This window comes from Anser cygnoides, chromosome 4, assembly GCF_040182565.1.
Source record: "Anser cygnoides isolate HZ-2024a breed goose chromosome 4, Taihu_goose_T2T_genome, whole genome shotgun sequence".
In the NCBI taxonomy this organism is placed as follows: domain Eukaryota; kingdom Metazoa; phylum Chordata; class Aves; order Anseriformes; family Anatidae; genus Anser; species Anser cygnoides.
The window spans coordinates 76,790,407-76,807,778 of NC_089876.1; the positions used below are offsets into that span (position 1 = coordinate 76,790,407).

General features: G+C 43.8%; 1 protein-coding gene across 1 annotated transcript in view; it reads right to left on the reverse strand.

Annotated features, from left to right (window-relative positions):
• ELOVL6 (ELOVL fatty acid elongase 6) overlaps positions 1-16,757 on the reverse strand; it is an 88,576-nt gene extending 71,819 nt beyond the window's left edge. Inside the window, exon 1 of the mRNA XM_066996438.1 lies at positions 16,657-16,757. Coding sequence (XP_066852539.1) covers positions 16,657-16,754 — 98 coding nt within the window. The 5' untranslated portion in view covers positions 16,755-16,757. The remainder of the gene's footprint in view (positions 1-16,656) is intronic.
• Positions 16,758-17,372: the final 615 nt, after the last annotated feature.

Below are 17,372 nucleotides of genomic sequence, written 5' to 3' on the forward strand. Positions count from 1 at the left end.
CCTTGCATGAGAAGGGATGTGGAGAGAATATAAAGTTTCAAAATGAAACGTTCAAAAGACAGACAACACACAACCTTAGTCAGTCCTTCTGCACACGTTCATGTACATACTTGTATTTTTTTTTCTATGGGTTCCTTGTCTCATTTAGTAAATAGCCATTTTTCAAGAATGACTTTTTATTCCCCTCATTCAGTGTGCCTCCTAAGGCTGTACAAAATGCGTAGCAGCTAAATGCTGCGTTTTATACCGGATAGACATTAATGCCATTTCCATTTTGCCCAAGACCCTTTGGTTGAATAATGCAAGTTGGTTGAATAATCCTGAATCATTCAGGATTTACAAAGAACTGTCTAATCAGGTTGGGCACCTTACCATCATCATTCCCATTACTAAGCAAATACTTTTTCCTCCCTGTCATAGTGTTAAATTATTACAGAAACCATTAGGCTTCTATTGCTGTAAGGAGCAATTTTGAATAGTTTGCCGTACCGATGTATAGCTAAGTCTGGACTAAACTCTTAGCAGCTGCTGGGAAATGAGGTGCTATATTGCTGACAAGTCAACATAAGGTATAGTAAGTGGCAATGAGAGATGGCATCGTGATTTAAGCATAGCATCAATTACTAAAACAAACAAAAACTTGAAGGAGGCCTGTGCGTTTAAAGCTTTTTTCCAGCTGCATCAATTAAAGGATTTAATTCCTTTCCACTTGAAAGCAAAACAACGTGCAAATAATGGAAGCCATGGAAAACTGGGGGTTCCTGCGTACCCCATAATCTAGAAGAAAAATCAGTGGTGCTCTTGTATGAAGGTAATGGCAGCTGGTGTCAAGAACGAAGAAGGGAGGCCTCCCTAGGACTACTAGCCGGTCCTGACCGGTCCTACGAAACAAAATGAAAGCTTTCATCAAGTGCCAGGGAATAAACAAAAGAATGGCCAAGGGCTGTTTATCGTCAGCCCAAGTCTCTCTCTCAAAGCAGGCCTGCAAATCGGGTTAGTGTTGTGCCACTGCATTACGCCTGGACTCAGCCACTGACAGCTGGAAAGTTGCTTGGATGGAGGCTGTGGTGAGGCTGAGCAAATCCCGTGAATAAACTGCTGCACTTGGGCAGCATTAGCTCGTAATAAACCATTAGTTAGCCCCAACCAGAATTAAAATGTCGTAAAGGAATTTAAAGCAGAATTATTGCGTCATCCTTCAGATCTATAAAATAACCCATGTCCCAACATACTCCTGTTCTGTTGTGCTACAGTCGTCAAAGACAACAGCTTGATCACATACTTAAAAACCACCTGACTGCTCTGAAACCACCAAGCTCTAATCTCACCTGCAATATTTTTAATATTAATGCAGCTCGTGCCAGTTACAAGAGAAATGAAGACAGACGGGTAAACTGCAGCTTAAGGGCCAGGCAGCAACTCCAGGGTGCAGCTCTCTTGGGTGGCTCAGAGAGAAATCTGCCCCTCCTGATGGCCACGGCAATGGCTTGGCTTGGCCAGATAGCATCTCTCTGTGGTTACAAGCAGGGCAATTATAGCAGCGTCTTCACACGGTTCACCTTCTCAGTCCCCACCCTCAGTATTTTCTTCAGTCACAAGCAGCAGAAGCATTTTTCAATTCGTGCTTAAGCTACGGGCCACGGTTCTGTGGCAAGAAGTGGAAAACCTTTTGTGGTTACAAAGCCTGCAAAGTCTTGTGCATAAAATGCAGTCCAATGGCAAGACCTCCCACATTACAGCCATTTCCATTTAAATCACAAAATTTGTATTTCCCATCTTTCCATACACTAGTAGCAGTTCTGAGGATGCCCCAGATGGTATTCATTCATAGGCAAAAGGCATGATTTATTTCTTTTTTTTCTACATTTTCTGGAAATATATCTGTAGTGTTTCATCTCTACAAGCCAGGGAGAGAACACCACCGAAAGCTTACTTTCCTCTCTGGACTCCTGGGTTTGATGCTACCAGTAGATTTTAGAGAAAATAAATTCCTCTTCCTTGCTAAGAGGTCAACAAAAATGATCTATTTTTTAAGGGAAGGAGGCGAGATAGAGCAGCGAAAGACAAAAAGGACGTGAGCACAGAAGCCTGTAGCTAGGTACCTGTGCTGGACCACCTAAGTCTGCATGCTGAGTCTACAGAAAAGGTTGGAAGAGGAATCAGGTTTTATGGTGCTTGGTGCTGGATGGCAATACACGTGTTTGCTTGACATTCCTACATATTACTTTTTAATTTTCTTAGGTTAAAAATGGGAAGGGTGGTTGAAATAGTGGGTTCTGTGCAACCATGCTCTAAAGACTAATTCATTCTTACACAGCAGTACAATAAAGTCACAGAAGCAGAAGGGACTGCTTCAAGTGATCGGTGCTGTTATTGTATGTGTGTATTTATGGGTAGGCATGTGCATATTTTGGGTGACGAGTGAGGAGAGATACAAAGGCACTGACGAGTGTGTGTACCTCAGCCTTAACTTCCCCTACTTTCTCACACTCTAAACTTCTTGAAAGCTTTTTTATTGCGTCTTGCACAATTTTCAAAAGAGATCAAAAAAGGCTGCCTGGTGCTTGGATGGAGAGGCTGCATATCAAAATGCAGGGCATCCTGAAAATCTTGTGGTTGGGTTTTTCTCTGCACGGTTTCAGTCTCTAGCACAGAGCTTGTCTGCCAACAGTGATTAGGAAGGTTTCATCGAGCAGGCTTGGACTCTTCACCTACTTCTGCTCTGTACAGGTTTATCTGCTTCCAGAGCCAGCATAACTGATATTGCTATCTCTCCTGAATAAATCAGCTCTCTACACTCCCTTCCATAAAAAAAAAAAATAATACGCAACAGTGGTATTGCCAAACTGCTCACAGGCTCTATCCCAACTATCACAGCTTGTAGTACATAGAGAACTTGATTCTGCTATGGGTTTTTGTGCTGTATCTCGCAGTGGTCCCAGAAAGTCCTGCTGACCTCAACAGGGCCAGAATGCGTTGCAGTGCTTGCTGTCTGAGGCAACGGAGGCAGTAATGGCATCTGGAAATAGTGCTCAGCCCACTTGCTGTCCATTAAAAGATGAGAGCCATCACCTGGAATCCCTCAGCAGGAAAGCAATAACAGGATTAATTCCTGGTAATTACTACTTAACTGTTATGGTTAATATTACTATTACTTACTTGTTATTAAATCAAATACGTATGTGCTACACAAATCCCATGCAGAGACCATTAACAACGAAGGACAGGACTCAGCCATCAGTTATGCTGCATAATCTCTCTGATGGGGCTGATGAGAGCATACAGGTATGCACAAAGGCTCACTGATTTGAAAGGGGGAAAAAGAAGGTCTCGCACTTCTATATAACAATGTAATGTTTAACAGTACAAATATTGATTATATTCCATTTTAGTGACCCCCCCCCCCCCAAAAAAAAAAAGTAAAAAAAAAAGAAAAAAAAGATGGCTAGGCTGCTGCTCCAAAACTGAAAGAGAAGTGATTGCTAAGCTTTTCTCTTGTTCTTCTGCTTCATCGGTTAGCCTAATCCTACAGTCAGTGATGAAGGGGGTACGAAAGCTGAGTATATCTTTATAGTCACCTCCTTTAAAATCTTTAGCTTTACATAGCAAAGTCACTTGCTCTGTGCCATCTGGAATCTGTGCAAAAATAGTCTATAAAAGAACTTTACTTTGCAATTTAGAGTTATGTGCTCTTTAGAGTACAGGAAAGAAAAGTCACAGAGAAAAGTAGTTGTATAGCAAAGTAGTTGCACAGAGAATCTCATTTCAAAGGTCTGCCTTTAATTTTTAAATATATCTTTGAACATCTTCTGAACCATACAGGTATTTTTTGGCCTCAGAAGTACTTTTTGTTGGCACTGGAAAAAAAGAAAAAAAAAAAAGTCTGTGTTAGCATTAGACATGAAGAAATAAGAGCAAATTAAGATGATAACTGCCAGAATTTTTGTGGGAAGTCATTGGGGTCAAGAGGAAGCGTTTGTACCCAGTTGCACATTCACTCTATTGTTACTATTACAGAGGCACAGGGAAGTCTGTGGGTGGGCGCTGCCACTTCTACTCCAGCGCGGTACTACCCGATCTCCCAGGCAGTTTTATCAGTGTAGATGGAGCTGTGCTGTGTCAGAGCTGTCATATCAGTCACTTTGGGCTTAAGGCACTTTCAGAGACATGGGTGTCTCATAGCACCCTTTGAGATGTCCTCCAGCATCCCACCCGGCCTCCTGCAGCTGTTCCTCTGAATCTTGCATTCTGCCAGCCCCAGGGGTGTGCTGGCTGCCCTAGCCCACCGACCTCTGGAAGCAGACCTCTACGTTTGGGTACGAGAGCAATGCCTGCCTACCAAAAGTGGTTCGCGTTCCACCAGAGGTGCCACAGGAATGACTCTTCTGGAGGCTGCCGGTCATGTGAAGGATGAATGCTACCTGGGGAGTGTTCCGAAATAACAGGTCATCCTGCTCTCTGCACCCCGATGGATTGCCACACCAGCAGGAGAAGACTGCCTGGGTGGAAGGGCTGAGCCAGCCTTGTTGCCACAGAAGGGGAGTTTCTGCTGCCTGCTCTCCTGTTGGTCACGCACCGGCCCTGCTCCCCCACCTCTGACACTCCCCTGGTCCCTCCATGAGCTGATTCAGCTCATTAAAGGGGATAAGTCACCTAAAAAAATTAAGTAAACAGCTTGTGAAGTGAATTGCATCGGCCTGGTGTTGCCCAAGGATAAGTCTGCAGTAGCATAAATTTACAGCAGAAACAACTTCCCACTAGTAAGAGCAGGGTGCTTGAAACAGATTAGCCCTGGGGCAACTATTCCAACTAGGAGGTAAGATTGGCTTTGCTTGGCTTGACTGACCTGCACTCAGTGTGAGAGAGGGCCCTGTTGCAAGTGATCCTGATTTGGAAAGCAGGGTTTTCAGAGTTCTAGTATTATGGATTAAGCCATAAATTGTCCTACGGGCATAAGGTGGGATGTGAATACAACTGTTTAAATACTATTGAATATGAAGAAAGGATGATAAAATGTGCAACTGCTGTTTTTATCTATTTATTTTTTTGTTGTTTTTGTTTCCTCCGCAATCTAGTTTTTTTCCCCACCTATCTAGTTGTAGACAGTGGGAAAAAATCTTTCCAGGGATAAGAACTACCTTCCTACAGAAATGCATAGAAATATATCACTGTCTTTGACCCTGTACTCATTTTTCCAGTCATTTCCTTCTCCCCTTTCCAGGACAATAAAAAAATGAGAGAAGAGTTTGCCAGCATGATCACAATTATCAGATTATCACTCTGATAATCATCATGATTGTCAAAGGAAGGTTTGAACATGCAGAGGTCAGGCATGACCACTGATCACCAAGAGGAGCTGAGAAAGGAAGAGTCTTTCAATGTCTGCCCAGGGTTCTTCACTAGCTCCCTGAGGAAAGGATGGCGAATACACACATTTCTTATCTGAGCACCTCACCTGTTCAAACCAACACCACACAGAAAGGAAAATGACTTTATCAGTTGCTTCACGAGCATGAATTTTGTACCTAGAAGACCATGGCCCAAGCTCCAAAGGTCAGAGTTCTTAATTACTGAAATCATCAGAATATTTGCTGGACTTCAGTCAGACTTCAGACAAGTACAAGTACAATATATGATTATTCCACAAAACTGAGAAATGAAGATTTGCATTCATTGACTCTAAATGGGTTGATGGTAAAGTTTCCAGGACAATTCTGGTATTTCTCTGCTTCAGTTTTTCTCTGAAAACCAAAACTACCAACAGATATAGTGAGACTAAATTCATTATCGAGTTTTAAAAGTTTGGAAAGCCTCCAAAGGCAATTGTTATGTTTCCTTTTGGTATGGAGGTACAAAGCATAACTATAATGTTGCCTATCTGCTACATGCATTGTCCACAAAATTACGAAGTGTCATACACGTATTGTTAATAGTCTATATGCTTGTCTGTGATTGCGGTCATCAGTGAAGAAAGATCTAGATGCCAAGGCACTGCAGCAAGGTGTTAATTACTACCATGTTGCATAATGTCAGTGTTGTGCTTACCGTGATTATCTACTGAGACACACAGAGAAAACTCAAGGCTTTTAATCATGCTGCAGAGGCAGAGCCCTGCTGGGGGGGGGACGACCATTAAAGTGAGCGTTGGGAGGCACTGCAGGAGGAATGGCTCCCTGAGTAAGGAGGGCATGTCTCCCGATCTGTGCCTGTACGAAGGTTGTGTGCCAATGTCCCTGCACACACCGTTTCAAAAGGTTTCCCCTTCTGCTTGAGCCCCTCTGAGGTGCCACAGGGACTGATGGAGGAGAAAGGGGCAGAGCCCGTGTGCCCCTCTGGGAGCTGGCGGGGGGGGTGGCCGAGCCACCGAGGTCAAAACTGATGTTTTTAATTTTTCTCAGTGAAAAACAGAAATCCCTGAGGTGGGTTGGGAACCAGGCAGCCCCAGCCGCTGAGCTGGGTGGCTGTGCCCCCTGCTGGAGCCCGCGGAGCTGAGGAGGGAGCAGAGGAAGGGCCAGGCACCAAAGCAGGCCTAGGCCCAGCCGTAGAAAATGGCGGGCCGGGAGCAGGGCGGTAGGCCAAGAGATGTCCTTCACGAAGCCAGTTTGCTCGTGAGAGACAGATTCGGGTTAAGGGCCGGAGTCACCAGGGTTGGCTTTTACTTTGGTGCAAGCGCTTCAGCTGTGTGGAGGATGGCGGAGATGGGCATTTTCCTCCAGCTGAGCCCCTCTGTTGGGACCCCCCGAAAGTCTTTTCCTCTGCTGACAGCAATGTTGGGAAGGGCTCTAAGGAAGGATTTCAAATTCACATCCAGTGCAAGCATGCCAAGTCACGTTTTCATTAGATAGTTTTGCAAAGACCTCCTAGGGACCAAAATGAATAATAAAACGTGTTACTGGCTTTCTCTCTCTGAGTTGCCTTTATTGATGCACATAATGTGCAATTGGGGATAGCTTCTGCTCCCACAAGAAGGGGTGTGGATCACCTTGAATTTATCTCAGAACAGTTTAGCATTTCCGAGAGGAGACTTCTCATTACAGAAAAGCTGCTCCATAGCAGTTAATACTCATGCACACTCACAATTTATAGGGTCCATGCACAGCGATGGGACAGATTTTGATCTGATTGCAGGCTGATACTGGAAAATCCCCCCATGTTAATAGCATTAATAACATCCTAGCATAAGTGAAAGCTTCCAGACCAACTTTCTATGGACAGTCTAAAGCGTCCCCTCTGGAGCCCTGAAGCTGGTGCTACACGTGTCTATGCTGTGGATGCTGCCTAGATAAACAGACTTGGAAGCTTATCAGTCCCACAGCTTACATAGGTCCCAGTTGATAAGATTCACTCAGAAAAATAGGAAACAAATATATTTTCCGTATTTGTTCTTTAGTTCTCAGACAGTGACAGTATTCTAGGATCCCTTCCCTTCCCGTTTCATTCCATTTCCTGATTTGTTGATCTGACACCTGTCAACTTTCAATTCACTCCAAACTAGCAAGCCTTGATATTGGAATAGGTAGGAAATGAAGATGACAAACAGAACTACACACTCTAGATTAAATTATTACTCCAGATTAAAAACAAACAACAACAACAAAACCAACACAACAAATACCAAACAGAGCAGAAAGAAATCACATCTTTCTACCCATCTGCACACGCATGCCCCAGAACCTTTCAAACACGCTTGGCATTTTGTACTTCTGCACCACAAATTTTTGTGAGTACATTGGGCTAAATACATTCTTGGTGTAACTCCAGTGACATTAATGCCTGGCTTTAACAAGGGCTGCATTAAACCTCAAAGGTTTAATGCACTTGCTGGGATCAGCGCTGCTCAGAGGAGATCTTCATCGTTCTCAGTTTCAGGCAAAGTGGTCCAATTGGCTGTGAGACTACTTGTGGCTTGTATCGCCCGGGTGGACCTTTGGAAATATCCTGTGAAACACTCTACCTAAGTGCATTTACAGTAAAGACCTGAATTTCCACAGAAGCCCCCAGGCTTTGTCGTCCAACCCTCACTCTTGTGTTGCGGTGGCCAGAAAGAAGATCTGGAATGAAATCAACCCCTTTGTGAAATCTATGGCAAAACTCCTCACCCGTGTCTTCTTCACAGAGGAACCTATGCTCAGGGTTTGAAAGCAAAGACCACCAGCAGCAGCAGCTACTAAAGATCCATGAAGAGAGGAGAGAAAGGAGACCAAAGGAAAAGTGGAATTATTCCTGGGAGACTGTTTAAACAACTATATTCATTCAGCTCTGTCAGCATTGATGTACAGAAATACTTAAGGGAAGAGATCAATTTCTTTTCTATACCTGTGTGATAAACAAACATGCATCTTACTTTATGATACACCTTATTAAAGGTAAACAACACTTATCTTTAATATAATGCATTTCCGAGGTATTTTGTTAAATACAGTGTAGTGTGCGATAAAATAATATTTTGTATATTGTAACCTGTTTATAACACTGAGATAAAGGAGTTCCAGAGATGAATTCAGTGATGCATTTACGTACATAAATCAGAATTTACCATAGACATGCCTTTCATTTTTGACAGCTGAAACTAACGACAGTTTTGCTACTGCTTTTCAGAAGGCATTCACCTGCAATTTCAGCCTGGAAGGTCATCACCCTATTTTTCTAGCAGGACAAACCCTCTGTACAAAAACCTGTGCAGTAGCTCAAGCTGCAGGGAAGACTGAATAAAAGTACACAATGATTACAGAAATGGAGGTTTCTGACTTTCATAGCATATCTTTAGCCTGTGTCCTCCTGCTGGCCATAATAATCACCACCTTGATCCAGCATCTGTTACTTCACTCTCCTCACGTTTCCAGAACCTGGCTAGCAAATGGTGACCTGAGTCAGATGTTAGGGAGCTGAAGCCGTCATCTGTTGGTTGATATCTCTTTTATTCAAATACTACGTAAACAGAAGTGGCATAAGGACCTTACCTGCAGAAGATACTTCAAGGTCAAATCCTGTTTTATAGATTATAAGCACACTTCTACTCCTTAGGTAGAGTATTTCAGTGATCTTCTGGTACCAAAGGCCCAGGTGATTTTGACTTGTCTAATTTGACCAAGGCCAGTACTAACATTTTTAAAAGCCATCTGTCTTTACCAAAATCAAGTCTTCAAACATGCAACTTGTCATTTTCATAACTTGTTTTCTTAAAAAGCAAAAATTATTTCAGATCAGAAATCTTTTTTTTTTTTTTTCAGTAGTAAGGAATAAAAAATAAAAGGCATGCAAATTTATGGAATTATAGAAGTAGCATTAAAGGCAGGCAAAAATATGTGGGACCTATCTAGACTACATTATGAGCACACTTGTACCATAAACTTCAATTATTAAACAAAAAAAAAAGAGCAAGCCTGGATGAAATTTTGTTAGCAAATGCAGCTAAATGTAATAGAGCACTCAGTCCGAGACAGTCTGAGCCACATGCGTCCAGCTGAATTCAGTTATTAGGTTGGATCCCATGCTCCCGTCTGCCCCCATTTAACATATTTTAGGAAAATCCAACATTTCATCTCAGCACCTTTGAAACATAAAGGTTTAGCGTTTTCATTTTGAAAAGTGTTTTCTTTTTCTTTCTTTTTTTCTTTTTTTCATTTTTTTATAGAAAAAAAAAAAGAAAAAATAAGAAAGGAACGAAAGGCTGTTGTAGATCAGCTACAAGCCCATTTCAATCTTTATTTCCTGATTTGCCCCTGAACTGAAAACTCAGTCACCCTGCCAGCCTTTTGACAGGGGAGGAAGCCCCCAGCTGTTCTCCTCTGGGCCACCCAGCCATTCCCTGGCTCTGCTCCCAGTGCCTGTCCTGGGCTCCCTGTGCCATTGCCGGCTCCCCTCTCCTGTCTTCCCTACCACCTGTGCGTGGCTCCGGTCCCTGCTACTACCTTGAAGCATTCAAGCTGCACTGCAGATATTAACATGGGAAGCACTGACCAGCTTTAGCTGTTGCTGGCCTTTCTGGCTCATCTGCTCCCATTTATGAAAATGAACCCTCTTACTCTTTCTCTCCACGTCAGAGAGCTGGGAATAGGTACTGGCAGAGCCAGCGCTGAGATATTTGCGCTGTCCTGTACGCACCTAATTAAACCTGTGTGCAGGCACAGCTGCAATTTGTGAGGTGTGCACTGGAGCACGCCAGCAATGATCCCAGCACCTTACGTGACTAGCTGAGCAATACAGCGCCCTCCCGTGCAGCTCTGCCACAGGCAGCTTCTTTGTCTCTGTCTGAAGAGCAGAAAGCCAAATTTCCACAGCAGGGTGTTGCTGGTGGAGGTGCCAGCTTGTGGGAGGAACCACCTTGTTCTCCACTGAACACAGGAGCTTAAGCAAGGAATAGCTTTAATGGGCACCCAAATTCCATTAAATGCGGATGGAAGCAAGTGCATTCCGTTTCATTCATAGCTGGACCCTGATGGAATTGGTCAGTATATCCTGAATTTCAGCACTTCAGACAAAACCCAGACTGGCTTTTGAATTTTGGAACAGAAAGCGTGTTTTTACTTGTTTTGTAAAAGTCTGTGTGTGTTATTCTTAACAGCCAGATTTCTTGCACTCTTGCAAATGAAATGGACTTCTTCCTTCCACTCCTATTGCACCCGCAGTTCCCGTTCAACGAGGTGGTGAGGTGTCCTCGAGAACTTCTGACTTCAGGACCGAAGGCCTGTCCTCTATCTCCAGAAAAGAAGTAGCGAAGGTAATGTGCGCCATCGTACTGGCCTCTAGTTCAGTTCAGTTTCCAATCACAAATGCTTGCTTGACGCTGCAATGAAGTCCAGTCACGGATGTCTGGGAGCTGGGCGTTCATCTCATCATCAGAGCTGGGCTGCCAGCTCTTGCCGGTTTTTGGTAGTGCGTGACAGGCAGTGATATGTTTTGGTCACCGGTGTTTGGGATTATATACCTTTAAACCAATGACCTATAATGGAAACATTTTCCCTGTTGCTTTCCTCTAAAATGACCTGGACATCCCAAGAAACTTCTCTGATGTGATCGAGGCTCATCAGCTTGTCGCTGTCACAAGCCCTCCCTTCTCCTGCGCTTTGCACTGTGCTCTGATCCTTGTGAGTGGCTTTGCAAGGGACAATCAGTGTGGTTATTTTTGTGCCTATTTTCTGTGCCTATTTTGTTCCCAATTTCATTAAGGCATCCTGGGAAAAGTTCTGATCCATTTTCAGTGTCTACTACCTTTGCATTCCTAGGTAACGTAGTTGCAGCAATGTCACTAAAAAGGAGATCAATCATTTGATCTCAGTTTCTTCTGTCAGGTGTAGAAGTACATGTTCTTTCTAATCTACCCATAAGCAAAAAACAGAAACAATTACAGGCCTTGGTAGAAATTACAGCCCCAAATACCTTCTGCCCCACCTTCTGCTCAGTGGGGAGAGGAAGGGGCTACACACCAATGTTGCCATTTCCATAAATCACACTACTACGGACTGTTTTTTAGAAACAAAGCAAAAAAGCGTAGTAACCCCTTTATACAAATACAGCATCAACATGAATCTGGTGATAAAATGATCAAGCCCAGCACGTAACCCTCGTGCTAAATGATCCTGGACACATAAGTAAACTGTCTTATAGGTAAAGGATATTCTCCTGAGGAATATATCTGTGACTTTTAGCATAGTGAAGTCGCAATGTATTAGCGACTCCTGTAGCTACCTGACTATGCAAGCAAGAAATCGGGTCTGTGCTCTTCGGCAAAGACAGCATTTTGCTTCTTCGTGAATTCAGCCTGCCTCGGGTCTAGCAGTGAACAACTGAATGGGAATAATTGGCAAAGGAGGATGTCAGCCAAGAAAGTGTGGAGGATGGCAGCACCATTAAGATTGTAAAAAGTCCGTGCTCTAATTTCAGCATCTCTGAATTTATTGTGACCCTCACTTATGCCCGTGTTACACTTACCAAGCGAGCTAGCAGCATGCTCTGTGCCGCTCCGGGAGCAAAGGTAGCTGCAGTCGCGCAGACACAATTTACGCACTGCCACATTTGCAAAAACCTCGCAGTGGTTCTGACAGAAGACAGGCGCTGGGGTTCCTTAACGAAGTGGCGGCTGAAGAATAATATTAATTTTTCCCTTTGGTACCCATCCTGTCTGCTTTAATTGGCTCGTTGGGAGCGCACTCGGAAAGGCGGCAGCAGAAGAGCAGCACGCCGTCTCCATCAGCGCGGCTCTCCGAGGCACGGCTGGGTGCTGGCAATCAGCAGGGACTTCTCAAACTCAGGTGGCAGCGGGGACAAGGCTGAAGGCAACAGATAAGGAGAAGACAGTGGTGCCTGTGCTCATTTCCATTTCGGTGTGGTAGTGAGGGTCAGGGTAAAGGATTTTAAACCACTCTTCCCTACCTCTGCGGTGTGCTTACTGCCCCTAGAGCGACATCCTGCCAACAAAGCCTGACACAGGATACAGAAAATCTGGACACGGCTACTGGCCATGAGCAGTCACCTGGCTTTACACATCATCCTGAGCAAGAACTTCCATCTGCTTTCCTGCCCTCTCTCTGCCCTTTTTTTTGGAGGGGGCTGTAGTTTTGCTTTGTTCTGCGTTTTCAGAGGTAGGGGCTATTTTTTCTTAGGTGCTCTTATATTACTGAGAAATAGTAATATAAGGTAATATAATGGGACTGCCATCCAGAGTTAAGATTTTATTATTATGATTGTTATTGTTATTATTGTTAATTATTATTGTCATCGTCATCATACAAAGCTGTCCTGGAAAAACACGACTGGCAATCACAAGCCTGAGTTCTCCTGCAATACAGTTACTTCCTCCAGAACTGGATTTGGCCTATTTCAAACGACACTGAAACAGGGAAATAACCTAATTTCTTGGTGTAAGAACATTCCAGTGGGAAAGTTTGCAGTCATTACCTTTAAAAAATTAGGCTTCGAATTTTTCTTTGACATTTTCTAATGAAAGTTCATAATCAGTAATTGCAGCTGTTTTCTGGTAAGATTAAAACCAGTGGGGGGAGGGCAGAGCAGAAAAAATCCTTTTTTTTCACTACACAATGCTGAATTAACTGAACATGAAATGCTTTGCAAATGTGTGTCTGTGCCAGCGAAATTTAGGAAGGAGGAAAAAAAGATCTCTCAGGCAGGTTTGCTGCCTGCCCCACTTCCCAGTCACTTGGCAGCTCTCTTCTCTGGGGAAAAAAGATGCCAGGGAAACTAGTCTGCCTGGCATACACATCCCTGACAGGTGGGCAAAAATTCTGGGGACTTCCACGGCTGAAGGCTCGAGCAGAACCTGCTATGCAGCCTACGTTAGTCAAGGGTAAGGATATCTTCAGTGCCAACAGCGGGGACTCAGAGTGGTTTGGCTTTCCTCGAGAATTAGGGCAAAACCAAACTGTGAAATCTCCAAATCCTCAACGGCATAGGATTGCATTTCTCCGCATAGATTTCTGATTTTGGATGAATCCCTAATTACATTAGGAAGAGATTTATGAGTGATGGCCAGAAAGGCAATCAGAAATATTCTCCCATGGTAAAAGCTTGGCTTTCATTATGAAAGGCTTCCCTGCTTGTCAGCAAAGCCCTACATTCAGTATATTGTATTTAAAAACATACACTGCTTGTATAGTCTTGATTTTTCCACCATTAAAGGTTAATCAACCAGAGGAAAATAGAATTTCACCTCCATAGCAATGGTAACAAGATGACGAAGTGATTTATTTTTCCTTGTTATTTTCTTTCAGTGGCAAAGCTGCTCGCGCTCCCTGGACAACAAACTACCAGGATTTATTAAACTAATACTAATAAAATCTAATAGTCACGGGGAAATTGCTGAGTGAGTAACAAGAACATGCAAATATTACTGTTAATGGAATATTCTAGCCGCTACAGAACTTGAGAAAAAAGAGGTGTGATTGCTTTTTACTGCCTCTGGGCACCCCCTAATTGCATACTGTAGTTACAAGCATGTTTCCTTAGCTATTGCAGAGCGTAGGTGTGTAACGAGAGTGAACTCTAATGGTAACTCAGTGCAACAAGTATGTCACATCTCTTTATTTCGAGGACACTGGTGTCTTGCAGATGTCCAGTTGGTGGCTGTGAGCTATCTGCTGCTGGTCTAGCACCAGTGTGGATGCATCCGGCTGCTTCAGCAGCTGCACGCAATTTAGAGGCAATACGGGGGGCCCGTGTCGCTCTCATTTTTGCTGTGCTACAGCTGAATCTGTGAATAATAGAGACCGTAACTGTGTGTGGCAGATTTGAAAACTGATGACATTGTGACTGATGATGCGATAGAAGCTACTGCTACGGAAGGAGCAGCATTTCAACATTGCGGTCCCGTGACAAGTCTGTGGCCTTATCAGCACGTCAGGCAAAGCAGCTGTTGTAATCACAAGTGATGGCTTGAGGTGCCTGGGCTCCTGAGGTCTCCAAAATGACTCGAGATTCACAGGCTGGCCTTGTTTCCCCCTCTGGCAGAAAGGAGGAGCTCATGACCTGATGCTTACCTTGGCCGTGGTGGGGAACATCAGTCATGCAGCCCCTTGAGTGATGAGGAAACCCTTGCCAGCCCCAGCCAGCAGGTATCAGGGTGGTACATCAGCGATGTTCAGAAAGGCAGGGAAGAGCCTGGGCTGTGCACGGAGCTGCTCGGGGGCACATCTGCACCAGACCAGCACGGGAAGGCTGGCTGCAACCTCTTACAAACAACAGGAGAAATTCCTCCCATGCAAATACAATCAGACTTATATCACCTGTTCTTGTTCTTTTTCTTTCTTTCTTTTTTTTTTTTAAAATTTCTTTTTCATTCTATATATCATATATTTTTAAACTAGTAAACACTGCGAATAGTTAGAAGATATCTACTTCATTCATTTTCCTAACAAAGCACCTGCTGCACTTCCTCACATATATTAGACAGGCATTAGGTGGCAGTATGGACTGGAGACTTCAGCATGGGGCAACAGGCAAGATGTTCGTGCTCCTCGTTCCAGTTTTAACATGGAAGAATTCTCTAAACTTGCTTCTTCTGTCTGAAAATGGAGGTGTAAATAACGATCTACTGACATCCTGTGAGGATTAATTAGCTAATGTCTTGACAGAGCTCTGTGCTTGAAAAAATGTACTCCACGAGCAGAGAAATAGTCAAGTAGAGGCTTTTTCTTTGACATCAGTTTAATGTCACACATTTTGTCCTTGGTTCCTGCAGTGACACATTTGATCCATAACTCAGCTCATACATTCTCAACTATTCTATTTTTGGATTTCAGAGAGACTCAGACAGGAATTTATAGCTAAATCTAACCTCCCAAACAGCAATCTGACAGGACTGATCAGAGCTAAGTACACAGTAGTTAGTGAGGAGCTGACAAAGTGCTTTCATAAAGTCATCACAAGTTAAAGATGGAAAAAGCCTAGTAGGTCATCCAATCCATCTCCCTGCATCTGAAAGATTTCCTTTGTTGCACATTTTACTGGTGCTTCATCAAGGCTGGTACAAATATCACTAGAAGTTTTCTAGAGGAATCCCCTGTCTGGCAGCCAAGCAACACCCAGGTTTCCAGATCACTTTTGGGCTCATTTTCCCCCAGTTTCAGCCCCAAACTTCCAGCAAGATGTCTCAGACAAATCCTCATCAGTTTTCATACAATCACTTCAAAGGTCAGCTCAGATAAAGCCAGTGAAATACCAGAATACCCCAGCTAAATTCTGATCCAAATGTCTTTTGACCCACGTCTGGGTGAGAGTAGCCCTATGAGACTCATTTCAGTCTCTCCAAGTGTGCCGTGTATTGCTGCTATTTCAGCTCGCAGGGCTGATGACGTGCTAGAAGTATCTCTGTACCCAGGAAAGCAGAAGAGAAAAGCAGATGCTGTGCCTGGGAATGTGCAGCGGACCTCCTAGAGGTAGAGCCTAGCCCCTCAGCTTGTGTTTCTACACCTGAAATCCCGAGCTATTGCCAGTATTAAAACCTCTATATCACACCACAGGCTCGTGTCACTTGCTCTGTGCTCCCATCTTTGCACATTTCTTATCTCGCAGCCTAACCGCTCTGTAGAGTTCTCCCTTCCTTTGGATTATTTCCATCTTTCCCTCTGCCTCAATGAGGTAATTTACATATTTTCTCTGCAAATCTCACAGTTATTCTATGTGCATGTTGTATCCTCTACAGCCTTTTTGTCTCTTCTTTTCTATTGCCTCCATGGCAGCTTCTTATACATCCAGATCATCTGCAGTTTCCCTTACTCTCTCATGAATGAGGACACCTGTGTAAAAAGATGTTTAACACAAATCCCTCCCTCATTTGTTTTCCTTTTAGGATTCGTTTCACTTTTGCATATTTGTGAAAATCTTCACTTCTCTCAGACCTCTCTGGGTAGCAGGAAGTTACTCAGCTTCTCTGCTACTTCTGTTGCCCCAGTCCTTACCCATGTTATTTGCCCAACCAATCCTTTCCACCTCCTTTTTCATGTTGTTCTCAGACACCCGAACCTTCTTATATCCCACAAAGCAGGCAGCGTGCTGGAAAGGTGCCTATTTTCTATACACACGCGAGAAGCGTAGAACAATTTCCTCAACTTTCAAAGCAGGGGAAAGAACTGATTTTATGTAAGGCCCTGACCCAATGCCTGTATTTATCAGCGTGCGAATGATCATGCAATTTTAACTCACGTATTGTTTGAGATACTGCTGGTAGTTTTCTGAGATGCGTAGCTCCTGAGGCCAGCAGGGATGACCGCTGGGCAGCACTCCCCCATCTTGATTCTCATTTAAGTGTGGCTATAAGAAAAACAAAACAAAACAACAACAAAAATAAAACTGTTTTACAGTTTGCTGCCATAAACTTTAACTTCACTGTTAAATTCTGTCTTATTTCTACTCCCATTTTTCTGGCTTCAAGACTGCAGTACGGAACCATTACCAAAGCTTTCCTCCCCAGTAGGTTCTTATGAACTGCCCATAACTCACCCTTTAGCTTTCATTTGATGAGATAGATACTAGCTCCTGGATTCAGGATTTTCTGCCCGTAATAATTATTTTCCAGCTTTCTAATTGTCCTCATAGCTCTTCTCTGAACCTGTTTCAGCTTGCCAATATCCTTTTTGAATGGTGGGTGAGAGAAGCGGACGCAGTTTCCCACTAATGCTCTCTCCAGTGCCAGGCACACAGACAATATCCTCACGCCATCGCTGCTGGAGCTACCGGTGTTTGTACCTCCAAGGGCTGCATTACAGACTGCCCTGTCAAGGACAAGCTCAGATTACCCACTGTTGCTTCCAGTCCTTCACAGAGACACCACTGCCTGGGGAGCAGGAAGATTTCCTCCCCTCACGGTTTTTGTCTAAATTGCGCCCAGATTATATATGCGTGTAATAAACTTCAGCTCA